The 19,858-nt window shown below is 35.5% G+C and overlaps 1 protein-coding gene across 4 annotated transcripts; it reads left to right on the plus strand.

The window, feature by feature from the left end:
* The first annotated feature begins 11,660 nt into the window (after positions 1 to 11,660).
* On the plus strand, positions 11,661 to 18,554 carry LOC7465027 (E3 ubiquitin-protein ligase MBR2). Of its 4 annotated transcripts, none has more exons than XM_024582900.2 (6): positions 11,661 to 11,764; positions 14,215 to 16,158; positions 16,748 to 16,798; positions 17,735 to 17,833; positions 17,910 to 18,053; positions 18,182 to 18,554. In XM_024582900.2, the coding sequence occupies exons 2-6, from the start codon at positions 14,377 to 14,379 to the stop codon at positions 18,311 to 18,313; spliced, it is 2,208 nt and encodes a 735-aa protein (XP_024438668.2). In that variant the 5' UTR covers positions 11,661 to 11,764; positions 14,215 to 14,376; the 3' UTR covers positions 18,314 to 18,554. The 4 variants fall into 4 exon arrangements, with proteins under 4 accessions (XP_024438668.2, XP_002300224.4, XP_024438662.2 ...); XM_002300188.4 differs by having other exon boundaries at positions 11,734 to 11,902; XM_024582894.2 differs by having other exon boundaries at positions 11,759 to 11,902; positions 14,163 to 16,158.
* The last annotated feature ends 1,304 nt before the right edge of the window (positions 18,555 to 19,858 follow it).

The raw sequence follows: 19,858 nt of genomic DNA on the forward strand, positions 1-19,858 counted from the left end.
ACAACTACCACCATTACCCATGCCTTTGAAGGAAATGTATGCCAAACTACTGAGCATTGGACAAATAGCTCCTATCCCTACATTACCACTACAACCACCATTCCCCATCTGGTATAAGCCCGAGTTGACTTGCGAGTACCATGCTGGTATTCCCGGACATTGTCTTGAAACGTGCTACGCTTTCAAGAGCATGTTGTTGAAGCTCATCAAGATAGGATGGGTGTCGTTTGAAGACACACCCAATATCAATTCAAATCTATTGCCTAGTCATGACAAAAGTAATAGGGGATAAAGGGTTGGAAAACCTTGGTCAAGAATCGTCAATAATGAAGAAGGCGAGATCGAAAGAGAAGACAAGGAAACGCAAATGGGGAAGGAAGATAAAGCATTGCCTCGGTTGACTTTCCAGAACGGGTTGACCCAAGAACTTCTCGTAGTTTTCAAAATGTAAAACAACTTTATTTGCCTTAGCATGTTTTTGTCATTTGCTTTTGTCATTACTTTTATTTTCTCTATTAGGCAGTCAGGGCTCATGTTTTCAGCCATATTTTATGTTTGTCTTTGAGCCTACCTTTTTTTAATAAATGATGAGATTATGCACTTTTTGAACAAGTTTGAGTGGTTATATCATAAAATGGTTTAATATGAAATTTAAGAAAAGCTAACCCTAAAGTACATCCCTACCTCTGATGAATGATTAAGTGGTCACTTTATAATCATCTGTAATAACAATGTGCATTTTGAAAAAGAAAAAAAAAAAAAAATCATCATTATCCCTTCACGCACTAAAAAAGTTTATCATTGGCTGAATGAATTTATTCTCTATAAAAGCCCAGACTAGGATCACACCCCTACACTGGGGGCAAAACGAGTTGTTTTTTTGAAAAGTTTTACGAGTTTAAAATTGGTTGGAAGCCCATAGATTTGAAAACCAAGCTAAAGCATTTGACAAAAGCATGACAAAGAGGCAAATACAAGTCATACATTTTGAGAAAAGGACTACTTGAAGAAAGTCAAAGACTTCTTCTCAAAGATATGATAGGCAGCACGAGAAATGAATCCAGCATACGACTTCAAAAGCAAACTCATATCAAGAGAGAGTTTCATGAAATAGAAGAAGATGATGGGGCCTATGTTTCAAAACCAGGTACAAATGCATGCATGGCATCTAATCATAAATCATTGCATATACGTTTTTTGGATCATTACAGGAGGAGACCTTAATGCATTCCAACAAAATTAGAGATGAAGAAAGAATCATTGAGTTGATTCTAGAACAACGAGAAGAGAAGATAATAATTTTCAAACCCTGCCATCAGGAGGAACGACATCGAGCAATCGGTTAAAGGGAATCGCCAGATGGGATTCCAGGTTGACCGATTTACAAAATAGATTTTTTGGTTTTTGATTAAAGAAGATCGCCAGAAGGGATCTCATTATTTCAGCTTCAGAAAAAGGAATCGCCAGATGGGATTCCAAGTTGTTTGAGATCGCCAGAAGGGATCTCGTATTTCGATATTGGTTAAAGGAGGTCGCCAGAAGGGACCTCATATTTCATATTGAATAAAAGGAATCGCCAGATGGGATTCCAAGTTGTTTGAGATCGCCAGAAGGGATCTCGTATTTCAATATTGGTCAAAGGAGGTCGCCAGAAGGGACCTCGTATTTCAGCTTTGAATAAAAGGAGTCGCCAGATGGGATTCCAAGTTGATGAAGGTCGCCAGATGGGACCTCATATTTCATGTTGGTTAAAAGGAATCGCCAGATTGGGATTCCAAGTTGATTAAAGGAGATCGCCAGAAGGGATCTCGTGTTTCGCTATTTGGAGGTCGCTAGATGGGACCTCGTATTACATGTTGGTTAAAAGGAATCGCCAGATGGGATTCCAAGTTGTTTGGATAAAGGAGATCGCCAGAGGGGATCTTGTATTTCGATGAAGGTCGCCAGAAGGAACTTCATGTTTTAGCTTTAGTAAAAGGAATTGCCCGATGGGATTCCAAGTTATTTGAGATCGCCAGAAAGGATCTCGTACTTCGACATTCATCAAGGAAGGTCGCTAGAAGGGACCTCGTATTGAAACTATTTCTTAGAAAAGCATGGAGTTTACTAAGAATTCTTCCCCTGGGTAGGTCACCCATTATAATGAGACCGCACTTCACATCATTTTTCCTGGGTTAGTCACCCATACAATGAGACCATCATTTTTCCTGGGTTAGTCACCCATACAATGAGACCATTATTTTTCCTGGGTTAGTCACCCATACAATGAGACCATCATTTTTCTTGGGTTCGTCACCCATACAATGAGACCATCTTTTTCCTGGGTTAGTCACCCATACAATGAGACCATTATTTTTCCTGGGTTAGTCACCCATACAATGAGACCATCTTTTTCCGGGGTTCGTCACCCATACAATGAGACCATCTTTTTCCGGGGTTCGTCACCCATACAATGAGACCATCTTTTTCCTGGGTTAGTCACCCATACAATGAGACATCATGTTTTTTTGGGTTCGTCACCCATACAATGAGACCATTATTTTTCCTGGGTAGGTCACCCATAATAATGAGACCACTCTTTCCTTTTCCTATTCGGGCAGGTCACCCGTCATAATGAGACCACACACGTGTTTTTGTATTTGGTTATGGGTAAAAGAATCGCCAGATGGGATTCTAAGATTTTTTGTTAAAGGAGATCGTTAGAAGGGATCTTGTATTTCAATATTGGTTAAAAGGGGAATTGCCAGACGGGATTCCAAGTTGAGTAAGCAATAATTATAGGTTTTGGTTTAGAAGATCGCCAGAAGGGATCTCAAGATAATAAATTTTGATCATAGTTTTTGGGTTAAGGAGGATTGATGTAAGGACAAAGTTTCAGAGCAATCAAGCTCCGACTAGATCAGTTTTGGGAGCTCAGTTTTGGTTTATCTTTATAAAACTTACTGCGCAAAACCTCTGCTCCGTAAGCATTATAAAGAGGGGGCATCTGTTGTAACCCATTTTTGGGTCCCCATAAAATATATATAAAAATATATAGCCAAAGGAGGTTAGAAAAATAACAGGAGGCAGAAGCGCTCAGAAAATGGTTGGAAAATTGGTCAATGAGGTTAAAAATACAAAGATGGAATTTTTGATAATATATTCTTGAAGGAGGAGAGCCCTGTTGACAAGGAAAATTTGAAATTTGAGGAGAAAAGCCCAAATTTGGATGTTTATGGACTTAATTGGATTTTTAAATGAATTTATAGGAGATTTGATTGCAAGAAAAATTGATTTTTAAGTCAATTTGGGCTTTAATTAGAAGAAATTTAAGTTCTGGGGCCAAAATATATTTTTTAGGAATTTATTAGGTCAAATCAGGGGCCTAATTGCATAAATATTGAAGTTTAAGGGCCAATTGGGGACTTAATTGAAGGAATCCGAAACCAGGGACCAAATTGAAAGAGGCGCGTAAATGGAGGGGCGGAGACCGAAATTGACAGGGATGCAATTGAAGAGAAAAAAGATGATTAAGGGCTGATTTGGAATTTGGCGCGTTTTGGCGCCACATTCAAATGAAACGGCGCGTTTTCTCCAAAACGACGCCGTTTCATACATTCAAAAAAAAAAAAAAAAAAAAAAAAAAAAGAGCAGAACGGTGTCGTTTTGAACGACACTGTTCATCTTCTTCCCCCGATCACGCAGCGGGGAAGAAGGAAAAAGGTTTGCTTTAATTTGAATTTCTGCCGGCCACTCTCTCGCCTGGAGCCCACCGACCGGACACAATGGCCGACCACCCACCGCGCACTTGCCAGAAAACCGGGGAAGGGGGCCGAACCTTGGCAGTCGTGCCCAATGGCCGACCGGCCGGTTGCTCCCCATGCTCCACAGTACAAACCCACTCACTTGGCCCTATAAATAAACAGCCAACACAGCAGCAATGAGGGGGGGGGAGGACATACGGAGAGGAGAACAGAGGAGGAGGAGAACGGACGAAAAAAAACAGAGGAGAGAGAGGGAAGAGAGAGAACGAAGGAGAGAGAAGGAAAGAAAACCAAGGAAGAAGAAGAAAGGGGAGAGAACGAAAGGGAAAGGAAACGAAGGACAAGGGAGGAGGAAGGAACTCCCTCTCGGCTGCTAACAGCAGCGCCACTGCCGCCGTCCGAGAGTCAACCGCCTCCGCCTCCAGCAGCACCAGTACCAGCACCGCCTCCAGCAGCACCAGTACCAGCACCGCCTCCAGTAGCAGCGGCAACACCAGCGTCGCCAGCAACTCCGCGCCAGGTAACTCTTCTTTCCCCTCCCCTTTTTTCTGGCTTTTATTTGTTTTTCCTTCTGCATGCAGAACGAATAGCGTTCTGCATGCAGGGGTGGGGGGAAATTAATTCCCCCCGCCCGTTTTGGTCTGGGCCAGGCGGATCCTGGCCCAGTCCTGCCTTCTGGGCCGAGTCCGGCCCAGACCTGTATTCTGGGCCGGGTTTGGCCCAGAAGATAATTTTATTTTTTGGGCCGAGAACGGCCCAATCCATTTTGGGCCGAAATCGGCCCAACACTTTTGGGGCTGAGTCCGGCCCAATGGTTTGGGCCGGCCCAGCCCGATTTAATATTATATTATATATATATATATATATATATATTATATTTTGTATTATTTATATATATATTTATATATATGAAAAAAAATTATAAAAATTTGCAAAAATTATAGAAAAATATATGTGATTTTGTTGTAATTTTATTACTGTATTTTGATTAATATTGGTTGGTATTTTATACTGAAAAGATACAAAATCCGGTATTAAAATACCCGGTTTTCATCAAAACATCAAAGATTTTCAAAACAAAAAATGTCTTTTGCTTTCCAAAATTTTCTAAAAATATCTTTGAAAATATCATTGATTTTTCGGCATTTATTTTATAAAAGTGGATTAATATTTGGTTGTATGTTTTTTACAAATCCAGTATTAAAATACCCGATTTGCGCCAAAGCGTACAAAAATACATATTTAAAAAATGTTTTGTTTTAAAATACGGCCTAGTCTCTCCAACATATATATATAAATATTATAACATCATATTTTCACACAACAAAGGAAATTTCAAAAAATAATATATGTATTAGCATGCATTTTGGCTTTAATAACCAGTTTATTCAAGCCATGAGAACTAGGACAATATTTCAAAAATTCTAAAAAATCTTTTTGTCCTCTTTTAGTATATGGGATTACTAATTTATACATAAAACGTTTTCCTGATATTAAAAATTTGTTTTTTTACATAGACATTAGAACGGTTAGGTTTTACCCGATAAGATAAGGACCTCCTTATTGAGGAGGACTTTTCTTGAACCATAGACGGACCAACAACTAGGAAACACAACGAAACCTTGAATTTTATCAGACAAATAAACAATGCAGCTTACCTTAGGTAGGGCGTATTTGGGGTGCTAATACCTTCCCTTTACGCAACCAGTCCCCGTGCCCAATCTCTGAGACCAGTTAGGGTTCCTAGTGACCAAAATACTAGGTGGCGACTCCCACACCATTTTTCACTACTAAGAGACAACGAATTCCTTGTCTCCCCACATTGACCAGATATATATCCCCATCACACATTCGAGGGTGGACGATCGCCGCGACGTCGCTCACGTGCGACAAGTCTCTATCGAGTTTTGCCAAGTCGACCTGGCGGATCAACCGGGTTTCGCTAGGTTTTTGCTTAGTCCGGTCTTTTACCTTACTCAAATCGGTCCAGCCACCGGGTCGACCGGATCCCGGGTCGACCCGCCGGGTTGGTTCAGGTTTAATAATTATACTTAAAATTGTTCAGAGCATATGAACAACTTGGATAATAGTTCAATCTTCACTTGATAAAAAAATAAAAAACTAAGTAAAATATATTTATTTATTATACTTTTATGAAATAAAAATTGCCTCCACTTAATAAAAAGTCTTAAACAAAATAAAAATCGCTTAAGGATCTATTTGTCATACATACATCAAAAATAAAAAAAATAAATATTTCTCAAATATTTTAAAAGGCCCTATTTATATTTTTTCCCCACGACCCCTATTCATTTTAAGCCGGCTTTGCACCTAGTCAAGGAATCGGGTCCCTGATTACACGGTTTAACCTGTATCAACTTGGAAAAATTAAAATAAAAATGTTTAAGGTTTTAACATTACACATGGAAAAATTAAAAAGCAATCCACGTGTATGTTATATATATATATATATATATATATATCTCGCATCGAAAAGTTAAAAAAACATCTTATGTGGATGTAGATTATATATATATATATATAGCTAGTTATCACACATTAAAAAGTTAAGAAATAATTCATATAAATGTAGACTATATATAAATTTTTCACATCAAAAAGTTAAGAAATATTACATTTAGATATGGAGTTAAGAAGAGTAGTGTCTCACTCGGCGGGTTGCTCTAGTTTGACCAAGCTAATTATAAACCCGAGTTTTGTATATTTAAAACCTAACCAAGACCCCGAGTCAACTTTTCAGGCTCAGACTGATTTCATAACAATGTGTTTTTTTTTTATCAACAAAGGTGGAAAGGATATGCACATTATATTTTTTTTATAAGCCATATACATATACATTCATGTTTTATATACACATATATGCACTTCTAATTTAAGATATGCATTCATGTTTTATATACAACATGAAATTTAAGATATGTTATTGGTAAACTCAAATTAAAAGGTATATAAAACCTAGTTTTCATTGGGCTCATCTAAGAGAAGAACCCAATCTCTCTTGAGCTCAGCTACATTTCGGATCATACTTTCTCTATACTTATTAGGTATATAAAAGTCTTCCAATGAATCACTATATTTTTATCAATATTAATGCTATGAAAGATTATGTAAAAGTCCTTTGAGGGCTCGTTATATTTCCATCTACATTAATGCATATGTTAGTGATATTTTTTCTCGTTAATACATATATCAGAGATATTTTATCTTTTTAATACTATCAGAACAATATTACACTTTAACCTCTACTCTTCATAAAAGGACTCGTGAGCTATAAATAGATCATAATTTTTTAAATAAAAGATTTGAAATCTCCATTCTCTTTAAGTTGTAAAATAAAATTTATTTCCTCCAATTAATACATAAGATTTTTGAGATTTGAATTGAAAATCTCATTAAATTAACCCTTTATAGTCACATTAATCTAGATATGCGTAATCGATGTGAAACTTCAACATAAACATAAGATCTGTGGACGAAAAATTGACTTGCGAGCACCCTTATCATTTGTTTTTCTTTTTTCTTTTTTCTTTTTTCTTTTTTAAGAATCACTTACTAATTTTGTGAACTTGCTTGGAAGTAGTAGGGCATACTAATAAAGCCCAATAGGCCTATACTATCAGATGACTGGAGGACCAATCTATTGCTATATCCATCAACTTCACCCTCATATTTGTGCTATTGAACCAAAGCCCAATAGGCCCATACTCTCACATGAGGCTACTGGAAAAAAAACAAGAGAGATGAGAATTGGGTCAAGTGTGGTTCTGGTCCGTAACTATTTGTAGCACAATAATACCTTGTTTGGTAACGTGGTTGGACAATATTTGTAAAAAAAAAAATTTATTTAAAATTATATATTTAGATTTTTTTAAAGTGTTGACATTAAAAATAAATTTTAAAAATAAAAAAAAATTACTTTAATACATTTTCAAGCAAAAACATTTTAAAAAACACGTTTTTCATCTATTTTTTTGAGAAAAGAAACAAGAATTTGATAGACCCAAATGCTAAATAAATAGCGTGAAGAAACGAATCCTTTGTGTCATATGGAATAATGGTAGAAACAAATAAGAGAACCAACTTTTGCTCCTCCCTTTATCTTACCTCTACATTTCTCTTCTATCTACACTACCAAAGAGTAATGACGTTAGTTGAGGTTAGTCCTACTTGTCCATCATCACCATTTTAATATGAGAGAAAATGAGAGAGAAGAGCACAAAGGAGAGGGAGCGGGAGGGAGGGGTGGGGCGACGAGTTTCTTTCTGTGATCAGCTCGCGAAAGGCGTTTGCAGCTTGGATTTAGTATTGGTTTTTGCTTTTTGGACTTAATTGTCTAGCACAGACCGTTGTTCACTCGCTTCCTAGATCCTCCTCTTTGTTTTATTCTGATCATACAACCCGAACTTTCCGCATGAGCCAGGGGGTTGGGAAGGGGGAAAGGGAAGGAGAAGGGGGTGGGGCGGCTGGAAAGGGAAAAAGGGGAAGGGAAGGTTGGAAAGGGAGAAAGGGGGGGTTGGAAAGGGGGAAATGGATAAAATGATTTAGGGTTAGGGATGGTTCTTTTTATATCTTTTTATAAGTTATTTAGATTTAATTAAACCGGTTCGGTTTTGTCCGGTTTAATCGGTTTAAGCTTTTTTAAACCGGAACCAAATCGAACCAGGTGGTTTTTTTATTTTTTAATTGGTTTATTCGGTTTTTTCTATCGGTTCTGTTTTTTCGGTTAATTTTTTCGATTTAATCGGTTGGTTGGTTTTTTTGAACACCCCTACCCATATCATCTATGCTTCATAAGAATATCTTTTGATGGTTGTTGGTTCAAGTTGTAACAACCCCAAAATTTCCAGCAATATATTTTGAAAATTCATGATTTTTTTTCAAAAATTTCGGCAGGGTTTCCCCTAATCTAACCTATTCCAAGTTATCGACAAAATCAACACCAGTTCTTAATAAACCATTGCCACAATTCAATGTTCTTATTATACTCCAACATATCTCAATCAACAATATTTCACTTTCTCTAACATATCAACTCAAAGAATAATTATTTTGCTAAAATGAAGAAAGAATTATCTTAACCATGATACACAAACCATAGATTATATACTTAATATACTTCCTTCAATCATATATAATCTTTTAAGTACTGTTTAACACAAATGATATTAACTACATGCTTATATATATCACCATTATAATTAGAAAATATTTACACAACAGAGTACAAGTTAAATAAGTTAGTCCATTTAAGTTTGTACATACACAACATTATAATCTTCAAAATATACAGAAAGTAATGTTATTATCAACAATTTACATATCCAAAAGATTTACTGGTAATAGAAGTAAACTCTAAAACTACTACGAGACGCGGTATTGAGATGAACCTGCATAATGATTTAAAAGATAATCATGGTTAATTAGAGCATTTACATTTGCATATATATAGACACACACACACACACACACACACACACACACACACACACTAGTTACTCACAAAAATTTCCACATTTACTATCATCTTCCAAGTACTATTCACAAATAAATAATCTAAAATCTAAACCTGTCCACATCATAGAACTTTAGTTCCAAACCAGTACAACTGGACCACCAGCACTAGTTCCATATCAGCACCAGTTCCATACCAGGATAACTGGTCCACCAGCTACCCATTCACAGGGCACCAATTCCATACTAGGATAACTGGTTCACAAGTCTTTCATTTTCATAATAAATTATCATGGGAAAATCTACCAGCATTCCACATAAAATTTCATTAATTGAGAGAAATTTAAATATCTAAAGTTCAGAGAAAGAAAAAAATATTCAAGGTATTAAACACCTACCTAGTGTTTGCGTCCTGTTAGCTGAACCTGTCTGCTGAGTGGTTTCTGTAGCCTCGCCCACTCCTACAGGTTCATTTCATTATCAATTAAATTCTATTTCAACAAAATCAACTTGTCATCAATTTAATTATTTCTTCAACAACATCATCGGCAAAACCACATTACTTATTAAACCAGCAAAACAACTCATTATTAATTTAATTACTTCATCAACACATTATCACATAATTCATTTAATTTTCAACAACAATATCAACTCATTACTAACATAATTTCTTCATCATCAATATTACCACATAATTCATTTAACTATCAAACAACAATATCAACTCATCACTAATATAATTCCTCCATCATCAATATTATCACATAACTCATTTAATTATCACTCAACAATATTAATTATTTGGTTCAACATTTTCATTCATTTTTCTTTCTCTAGGCTAAAACCTCTTCTCAAAAGAACCCATAATTATTTTTTCTTCAATTTTACAAATTGAAACATTACCCACTATTATTTCATTTATTTAAACATTAATTCATCATAATTTCATAGATTAACCCATTCAACCTCACAACTCATACCATAATTATACACTAATACAATTGAATAAAATCTTAACATACTAAATATATCAATTTAATTGAGAGGAAAAGATTTGTTACCTTTTAATTCAAAGAAATAAGAGATGAAAAGCTTGAAATCACCACACAAATTTCTTTCCTCCTTCCCCCCTTATTTTCCTCTCAATGCCTCCTCTTTTTAATAATAATAAAAAAAATCCTTTGTTCCCCTTTTGAGATTTTCTTGTTCAAACCCTTCCTAATAAACTTCAATCACTAGTTTTATTTTCTTCCTTTTTTTTGTGAATTTATTTTAGATGAACTGTGATAAATTTCACTCTATTCTTCTCCCTCTCAAGCCCTAACATGGCCGGCCACATGCTCCTTATATTCCACTCCCCACTTGTTTATATATTTACAAGTTCTTCCTCTCTTTTCATTTAAGTACTTCCTTGTTTTATTTTAAAATCATTTGGCCCAAAAGTTTGACTTATTCAATTTAATCCTTGTCCCACATTCACCTTATTAGATAATAATTTCCACTTCATTAACTTTTATATATATATATATATATATATATATATATATATATATATATTGGAATTTATCTGGGAGTTATACAAGTGGTTTGATGTTTGTTTCTTTTAAATAAGATATCGAGTTCGAACCTTGTAAATAAAACACATTATTATTAAAAGAGTTTTACTTTTTAATGGACCGATCCAGCTCGACTGAATTAGTTCGAGTCAAGTGAGCTTCTAGTTACCGGGATTCCTAATAAAACCAGACACTGCAGAATCACATTCCGGGCCAGGTAGGTCCATAAAAAACTTTGCCATAATCCGAGACTGGGCCTGAACATAACTCCGTCAAGATGCAGTCTCGTGTTAACATCATCACCACAGCATCATACAGAATAATCTAAGGTCAGATAGAAGAATCTCTCATTCATTTTACCAAACCTGACCAAACAAAGCTTACAAAATACAAACTCCAAAATCATCCCCGTTTTCAGAGTGACGTGTCTTCTTGTCTGTGGCCATTTCCAAATTCCTCTATCATTCATTTTCAAAATCCAATTTCCTTGCCCACATAAAATAAAAAATAAACAAGGTGGAAAGAGGGGTCGGTCCCACGGTAATGCATTAAGAGCCCGTGTGTATTTTTTTTTAAATATTTTTTTTTGAAAATAAATAAAAATAATATATTTTTTTAAAATTTAATTTTAATACTAGGATATAAATACAAAAATATTTAAAAATATAAAAATTAATTTAAAATAAAAATAAAAAAAATTAATTTTTTTTAAAAATAATTTAAAAATATAGAAATAAATTGGCTTGAAAGCTACGTGATAATAATAAATTTACTTTTTAAAATTATGTGATAAATATTATTTTTTAAAATATATTTTTAAAATTATTATTTTATAACAATTTAAAAATATAAAAAAAAATTAATTTAACCCATTGAATCTTTCATCGCCCAATTGTTTTCTCTTTATTTCCCCATCTATATCCTTCTTCAAGTAACTGAAGCCAGAAAGAACAAAAAACTAAAAAGAAAAGAAAAAGGTTTGAGGGAGAGGTAAAATAAAAAAAAAAAAGAGAAATTTTTACGTTTCTAATTATTTCCGATTTTTTTTTAAATTTTTTATAATTAAAACATCTCTTGATCTTTTTAAGTTTCATTTTGGATCCTCTCTCATCTCCCTCTCTCCCCTAGGTATTTCTCATAATCTATGTAATTATTGTAACTGTTTTCGATAATCTTGATTGATTTAGCTAATCTCTATTCATGGTTATGATAATCAACATTCTTAGTATTGACTTTTGGGATTTAGTTTTCTGGGGTTGTGTTTAGTTCTAGGCGATTGTGATAGGAGAAGGAAAGGGATCAGGCTCACCTATGCTGGATTTTTTATTTATTTTTTTGTGGTTTTTTTTTTTTTATTGTGATTGTGCATGCATTTGATCTCTCTCTCTCTCTTTTTTTTTCCAATTTATTCTTGGGTCTTTTTTTAGCACCATTATCATCTAATTTTTTTTCATTCAAATGTTCTTTTTTTTTTTTTTAATTGGTAGAGTAGCTGCCTTTTCCCATGATCAAAAAGTTTATTTTTTTCCCTTTATTTTTAAAATTTGGGTTTTATTTTGTGGCTGGTTTTGTGAATGTGCTAAGTGTGATACAGTTTCTTATGCAAAGATATGAAATATTGATTCTGCATACATTTAGACTTGTAAATTTTTATGGGTTTGGTTCAAGTTGCTGGCGTCTAATCTCGATGTTGAAATTTGTGAGCTGAAACTAAAAAATGCTCCTTCAGGTGGTTTTCCTTATGTTGGTGATCTAATTTTGGCAAGCACATTATGTTTGATGCAGCTTTTCACTGATTATCACTGCTAGCTATCATAGTGCTTGCATTTTAGCTTCATAGCTTAGAAAACAGCGCAGATACCTTTGTAGCTGAGCTGTGGCAATGGACATTCTTTAAGTGTTCGCTAAATATGACTCTAAAAGGTGAGATGATATCATGGATAGGTGAGGCATAATGCCATATTGCCTATCAAGGAGCTATTGAGGATATGGAATGTATTTCAGTCTAGGAATTGAATGGAGAAATATATGGAAAGAGCAATCAATATATTTAGAGTGCATGGTGGTGTCCGAGTCTACAATGGCTAATATCTAGTGCTTGTGCTAAAAGAGCTAGAAATAGACTGTATGGAAAAAGTTAGTGATGTGGCTAGAATATTGATAACCATGATTTGCTTTATGCAAAAAAGATGTAGCATGTATAGCTGATGAGATTGGGGTTGGGACATTTGGCAACTCGAGATGGGATACGGGAACTGTCACCAAGTGGAGTGGAATTAGATATATTACCTGGAGTCGCGTTTGAATGCCAGAGGCAATCTGTTTAGTCTGAATCTTGTGTATGTAAGTCTACCAGTCTTTCCTCGAGAAATATCTGAGAAAATAATCATGACAATAGAATTCCTGAAACCTTAATGTCCCGAACAAGATGGAAAGAACTAATTATCATTTTAGGATGAGACATGAGAGAGATCCTAGTGGGAAGTTTGATATAACTTTTTGGATTTATGTATTATGGTTTATAGAATTCCAATTAACCATTAAATTGTACAATGTGGTTTTTGTGAGACAAGCAGAAACTGAAACGGGATCTTATTTTTTTGTCTGGTTATTCTGTACAATTTGTTGTTGAAGCTTTTCCACGTGGTTCATTTACTTTTTGTGGTGGTGTGGATTGCTATAAATGCTTAAAGACACCCTAAGGCTTCAATTTCCTGTTAGGGATGTATCTTGGAAACTTGTTGTCTGAGATATGGAATCTATCAACCCCATTTTTCCCCCAATAAGCAATGTCAGGCATTGCTGGATATCTTGATTGTTTTGCTGTAATGCAAACTGCTTATACTTGCATATCTTGCCTATCGTTTGCACTTTGGATTTATTGTTTATATGCTCCAGCTGCTGATCGGTTTCTGCTTCCCAGTTCTGCTGGTATTCCAGAAACCGATCGACTGGTTTCTGGGTTTTCTATGAATAACCAGTAGACCAGTTCTGGATTTTCCAGAAACTGGTCGACTGGTTCCACTGCTGTTTTTTTATCGTTCTGTTTTTCTAACTTTTGAGTCTTTCTTAGCTTCTGCTTTGTTTTTCTGCTGCCCTAAGTCTTTTGGATTCAGGTAATAGACCTTTGTACTTCTTGGGGTATCCCCTCATATTTTGTACATTTTTTTTTCCTTTAATACAAATTACACTTATCCAAAAAAAAAAACTGCTTATACTTGCATATCGTTTGCACTTTGGATTTATCGTTTATATGATCATATAAAATTTGAAGGATTTAAAAAATATGTGCTAGAGGTCTTTTTGGCTTTTAATGTGCTGTTATCCTTTTCAAATCTTAACATTCTCTGCTGCTAAAGTCTTAAAAGTATTCCCATTGACATTTCAGATGTTAGCGGCCAGGGTGTTAATCCTTTCCCCTTTTTTTGGGATAAATGCAGGAAGGTTGAGGACATGCTTAAATGCATCTGGTCCTGTTGTTGGCATTGAAACAAGCTGTTACGTCCTCATAGGCGATGCTGATAAGTGCATAACGTGAACCACATTTTCCACCAAGAGGATTTTTCAGCATCTTATACATTATATTAAGGGAATCGGACCTGATGCAAAGGCAAAAGGCTGCTTTTCATTCCTTCTCTGAAACTATTGATTTTGATCAGGGATCTGTTTCAAACAGTACCGTTATGAGTCAGCAAACACCTTTCAGTAACATGCTAAATCCAGTGGATAGCAGATTGTCAAATAATGCTGTATCTTCGGGCAACGCATCGTGCTCAAATGCTTTAACTCACGATGTCCAGAGCTTTAGTGGTTGGAATTCAGGCGAATCTAGCTCAAGGTTAAGTCTGCAAAATCAGGTGAATGATGATGGGATAAAAATGGAAGAATGGTTGTCTACTTCAGTCAATGCTTATCCTGCAGTTGGTCAAAGATCAGAGGAAAGGCTATTTGAAACAACTAATATCCTTTTCCCAGGCAGAGTCAGTACGGGGATTAGTGGCAATCAGGTTAGAAGTGGACCTTTATTCTTGCAGGGCTCCAGCTCGAATCATATCGCACCCAATGTATGTCCAAATTCTGGTCATATTGGAGACACCACTATTGGCAGACCCATTACAGGAGCTGTCTTAGGCCTTAATCAACTCAACCCTGGTGGTGGATTAGAAATAGAACGGGCATCTTCTTCTGGTGTTTCTTCTTCTGATGTTGGCACTTCATCTGGAAGTTCTGGTTATATAGTAGAGGAGACAAATGGTGGTTCAGGATCTTCTATTGGGGTTTGGGGCTTATCCTGCAAGAGAAAGGCCCTTGAAGGTACTACTGGACAGTCTTTTCCTGGTGGAAGTTCAAGTTGCTTTCCACAAGCTGAAAGTAGTGCATGGCATAATGGACCCAATAATCACAGTGTTTCTAGCAGCCTAAGTTTATCCACTCCCTCACCGAATACTCCAAGTGTTGCTCCTCCTGAACAGTTGAACCCAAGATTTGGTTATGGAATGAGAGGAGCACCTCCTGATGCATTTCCTTCATCAAATGTTAGTGGAAATGCAGACTCTCTGAGAAATTTTGGTAGGAGGATAAGTCCTGGACATCAACAGGAATCTGTCACTTTCAATTTGTCAACAACAGGAGGTTCCAGGCGTTGGTCCTTGCAGCATTCTCGCAGACCTGTCTCAGTTAGTGACTATCTGGAGTCAAGATCAACAGAACCTGCAAATTCAAGTGCCATCCAAGGCCAGCTTCATGCTATCAACCCTTCTTCTTTATCAAGCAGTTTGCCTTGTTGGGATGATTTTTCAAGTTCAAGAGTTGGAAATTCATTGAGTTCCCTTATACCTGGAGAGCTAGGTGCTGCATCAAGAGAGGAAGCAAACTTAAGAAGCTTTCAGACAAATAATGCAGACCATCCAATGTTTGCACCTGCAACTGAAATGAGAAGAATGGGACAAGATCCAACACGCTGGGGTTTGGCCACTGGGAACATGAGTGCCTCGGGTAGTGTTTCTTCTACCAGAATTGGTTCTTCTACCAGAATGGGCCCCAGTTCAAGTGTCCATCCTTTTCCTACTCCCGGATGGATTCATCACAACCCCACAACACATAATCAGCAAAGAATTTCTGAATTTTCTACTTGGTCTCTGTTCCCACCTATGGCCTCTGAATCTGGAGGTCACAGTTGCCATTTCTCCCCTTTGTCTTCTGGTCCTTCCTCTGCACAGGACACACAGATTTCTTCTGGATCTAGTAGCCAGGGACATAATCCACCACCATTTCCAAGGTCAGCATTTCTCACGGAAGAACAAAGTGATGATGTTCTTGGAATGCCCCGTTCCTTGAGGGCTTTAGCTGCTGATATTGAAGGGAGACATCGGCTCATATCTGAGGTTTGTAATCATAGCTCTCCCTCCCTACGCACGCGGGTGTGTGTATGCTGATTTTCAACTTTAATTTACATGTTATTGCTGTAAAGGATATGTTCTCAGGTGTGATATTTTCTCATTTAAACGTGATGTTCAGAGTTTAAGTAATAATGAATTTCAGCAACTACTTTCTGCTCAGCAAGACTTTAGGCACAAACTTCATTCTAAGCATTGCTCTGAATCTTGTCATCCTCATTTTATATACTTTATACAACTGACAGCATTCATAATTTAAAATACTTCATGCTTGTTGCTTAAATAATTTGTTGATTGTGCTTGATCGGTTTTTCGTGCTTTGCCTTGGTCAACAATTGCTAACTCAAACTTTCTGTCCAAATCACAGTTTCCATGACTTGGGAGTTTGTAGCCATCAGTATCAGACACCCTACTTTTAGCTAAATTTGTATACCTTGCTTGTATATTATTAAACATTAACGTTGTTATAATGATGCTGTCTAGTTATGGTATCTGTTTGGTGTAGGAGAATGTGTTTATCATATTTATATTTAAATGATTCTTGAACTAACAGATGGTGTTCTTTTGCGTGTAACAGATTCGTCAAGTATTGAATGCCATGCGCAGGGGTGAAAATCTTCGTGTTGAGGTTTGATTGATTCTTAAACTGAACTATATTTATTTATATTATTCTGGCTATTGTTTAATGTTGTAAACTTAGTGTGTTAGCTATGGATGCCCATTGCTTTGTTTGCAAGCCGATGAATAGAGGTTCAAATACAATCTGTTACACAAACTTGAAATCATCAATGCAACAGATACTAGTTTAAGAAATTTCAAGTACACTCTGGTTGATTAAAATGTTATGACAATCATATTTATATTCTTGCCGCAAAATTTGTAGACTGAGTACTGGCTGAATTATTGATAATATGTCATAACAGTTATTAATTCAACAGTACTACTTTTAGAAATTCCAAGTACACTGTTAGTTCTCAAGGATAAAAGAATTTTTGGATGCGGTCCTATTTAAAGATTTTCTATTTTAGTCAAAGGCAGAATATCACTTGTAAATTGTAACAAAGTAAAATTGGAGATGCAGAATATGTTGATCATGACTTGAGGCTCTATAATTTCACATCTGTGATTTTTCCTGATTTTTAACTGAATGTAACCTATCAATAATAAGTTGGAGAACAGAATTTCATGTAAAAACAAAAGGGAACAAACTAAATTTAATTGAATATTTCTGGGGAATAAAATTATGGTTTGGCTTTTATTTTTCCAATTCTATGATGTCCATAGGTCATCAACCTAACTTCTGGCCTAGTTGATCACATCTTAAGTACGCCATCTGGCAAGTTAGATTGTTATTGAAGAAAAGTGCTTATATTCTGGAGAATGAAGCTGCGAGCATGTTCTTGCATTTCTAGGCTTATTTTTATGAATGCTTCACTAGGAGATGCACTATTCGCCAAGAGAAAAGAGCTCAGGGGCCTGCCTTTAGCATTGGTGATAACATTTTGGTGTAACACTTGAAAGTTATGAAATGGTATCTCAGGAATTTTGTTTTTGTATCTCTCAGGACTACATGCTTTTTGACCCGATGATCTATCATGGGATGGCTGAAATGCATGATCGGCATAGAGATATGCGCCTTGATGTTGATAATATGTCTTATGAGGTAAACTTGATCAATTAATTCCCCTAGTCATTTCACTTTGAAGGTTGTTTCCTTAATGAAAAGATTGGAATATCAGGAATTGTTGGCATTGGAAGAACGCATAGGAGATGTGAGCACTGGACTAAGTGAGGAAACCATTTTGAAGTTACTGAAACAGGAAAAACATGTGCCGATCAGCACAGAATCTCCAGCAGATTTGGAGCCTTGCTGTATCTGTCAGGTATGAGCTACTTCCTGTTGATACATGTGGGAATTGCGGGAAGAAACAGATGCTGCTTTTATCCATTTCAGCTTGCTATTCTATTGTTTTCATAAGCTTGTTTTAACCGTTGTCTTATACTACGACAGGAGGAATATGTGGATGGGGATGATATGGGAATAATCGACTGTGGGCATGACTTTCATACCAACTGCATCAAACAGTGGCTAATGCAGAAAAATCTATGTCCAATTTGTAAGATGACGGCCCTGCTCACTTGAGAGGGAAGATAATGCCAGTTCCTGGAAATTTTATTTTCTTAAAAACAAATCAACATCCAAATACTGGGTGGATGATATCCTATTTATACCTCTTTCGGTTTAAACCGGTTTACTTGCTCACGAACTGCATAAATGTGATGTGCGGAACAGCCATGTGCTATAAATTGCAGCATGAGTGGTAAGAGGGTCTGCCCTGTACCTTCAGAGTATCATGAATATATGAGAAATAATTTTCATGACATTGTCAGAGCTTTAATTATCTGGATACAGATTGCAATTACCTGAATACATCTTAGAATTATTCAGCTTTGTACTTGTTGTTTTGCAAATTTCTTGAATTTGCATCGAAGATTACAAACTATTTTAAATCTGATTCACCATGTTACCAACCTTTCTAATTTACTGAGATTTGCGTCACTAAGAATACTAGCAAGGGTAGAAGAACAAGAGAGAAATCATCCCTGTTTATACTTTGAGGATGTGCTCTTTCAATTTTTAGCTTTGTGAAAATCGTCACTTCTCTGCTCAATACCTTTTTTTTAATGATTTTTTTTGCCAATTACATCAAGATATTATTGGTTTGCTTACAAAAAGTAGAACAACTGCTTTTTATTAAAAGAAGAAGAAGAAAAGAGCAAGTGTTATTCCATCTTATTAAAGCAACATGACATGAGCGTCCTCTAGCAACAAATGCACTGTCATCTAAAACAACACCAATTGCGGAATTTCCTTTGATTTTGCAAACAAATAGGCTAAATAGTGGTAGTGATTTTTGTTAAACTGATAGTTGTTGTTTTTGTTAAAAAATATATTAAAATAATATTTTATTTTAATATAAAAAATTATATATTTTTAATTTTTTTTAAATTTTTATGAAACGTCTGTCTTTAAATTGCATCATAAATCCTGTTTGAGAATGTGGTTCAAACCGTATTTCATTAAAATTTAAATTATTTTTGCTTAAAATTATTTTTTTATATTTTAAAATTGTTTTAACATACTAATATTAAAAATAATTTTTTTAATAAAAAAATATTATTTTAATATATTTTTAAATAAAAACTATTTTAAATCACAAACACAATCATAATTCATAACACAGAAACGGCTGTGGAAATCTAAACCTTCAGCCCATCTAACCCTTCCCTAGCCCCTCTCTCTCCCTCTTTTGCATTTATAATTTAATATATTTGATTGCTAATTCTATCTGTGAATATCAGAAAAAAAAAACAAAATAGTTTGCTTCTTCTTTTGTTTTTTGTGTTTATTTTCTTTTTCCCTTTTGATATTTTATGACAATTATCATGGCTGGGGGGATAAAATACTGAAGCATTGGAGGATTTCCAGCATGATCGTTATTTTTCTTTAAAAAGAAAAGAAAAGCATTTTGAGAGCTTGGCCTTTACAACTTCATTGAACACGTATTATAGGTTACACGTACCGTATAGTCTTAGTGCCAGATTTCACAGATAACGGCCCTGTTTGTATGTATAATGCCTTGTAGTGATTGATTTGATGACGCTTTCGGTTTTTCTTTACTTTATC

This window comes from Populus trichocarpa, chromosome 1, assembly GCF_000002775.5.
Source record: "Populus trichocarpa isolate Nisqually-1 chromosome 1, P.trichocarpa_v4.1, whole genome shotgun sequence".
In the NCBI taxonomy this organism is placed as follows: domain Eukaryota; kingdom Viridiplantae; phylum Streptophyta; class Magnoliopsida; order Malpighiales; family Salicaceae; genus Populus; species Populus trichocarpa.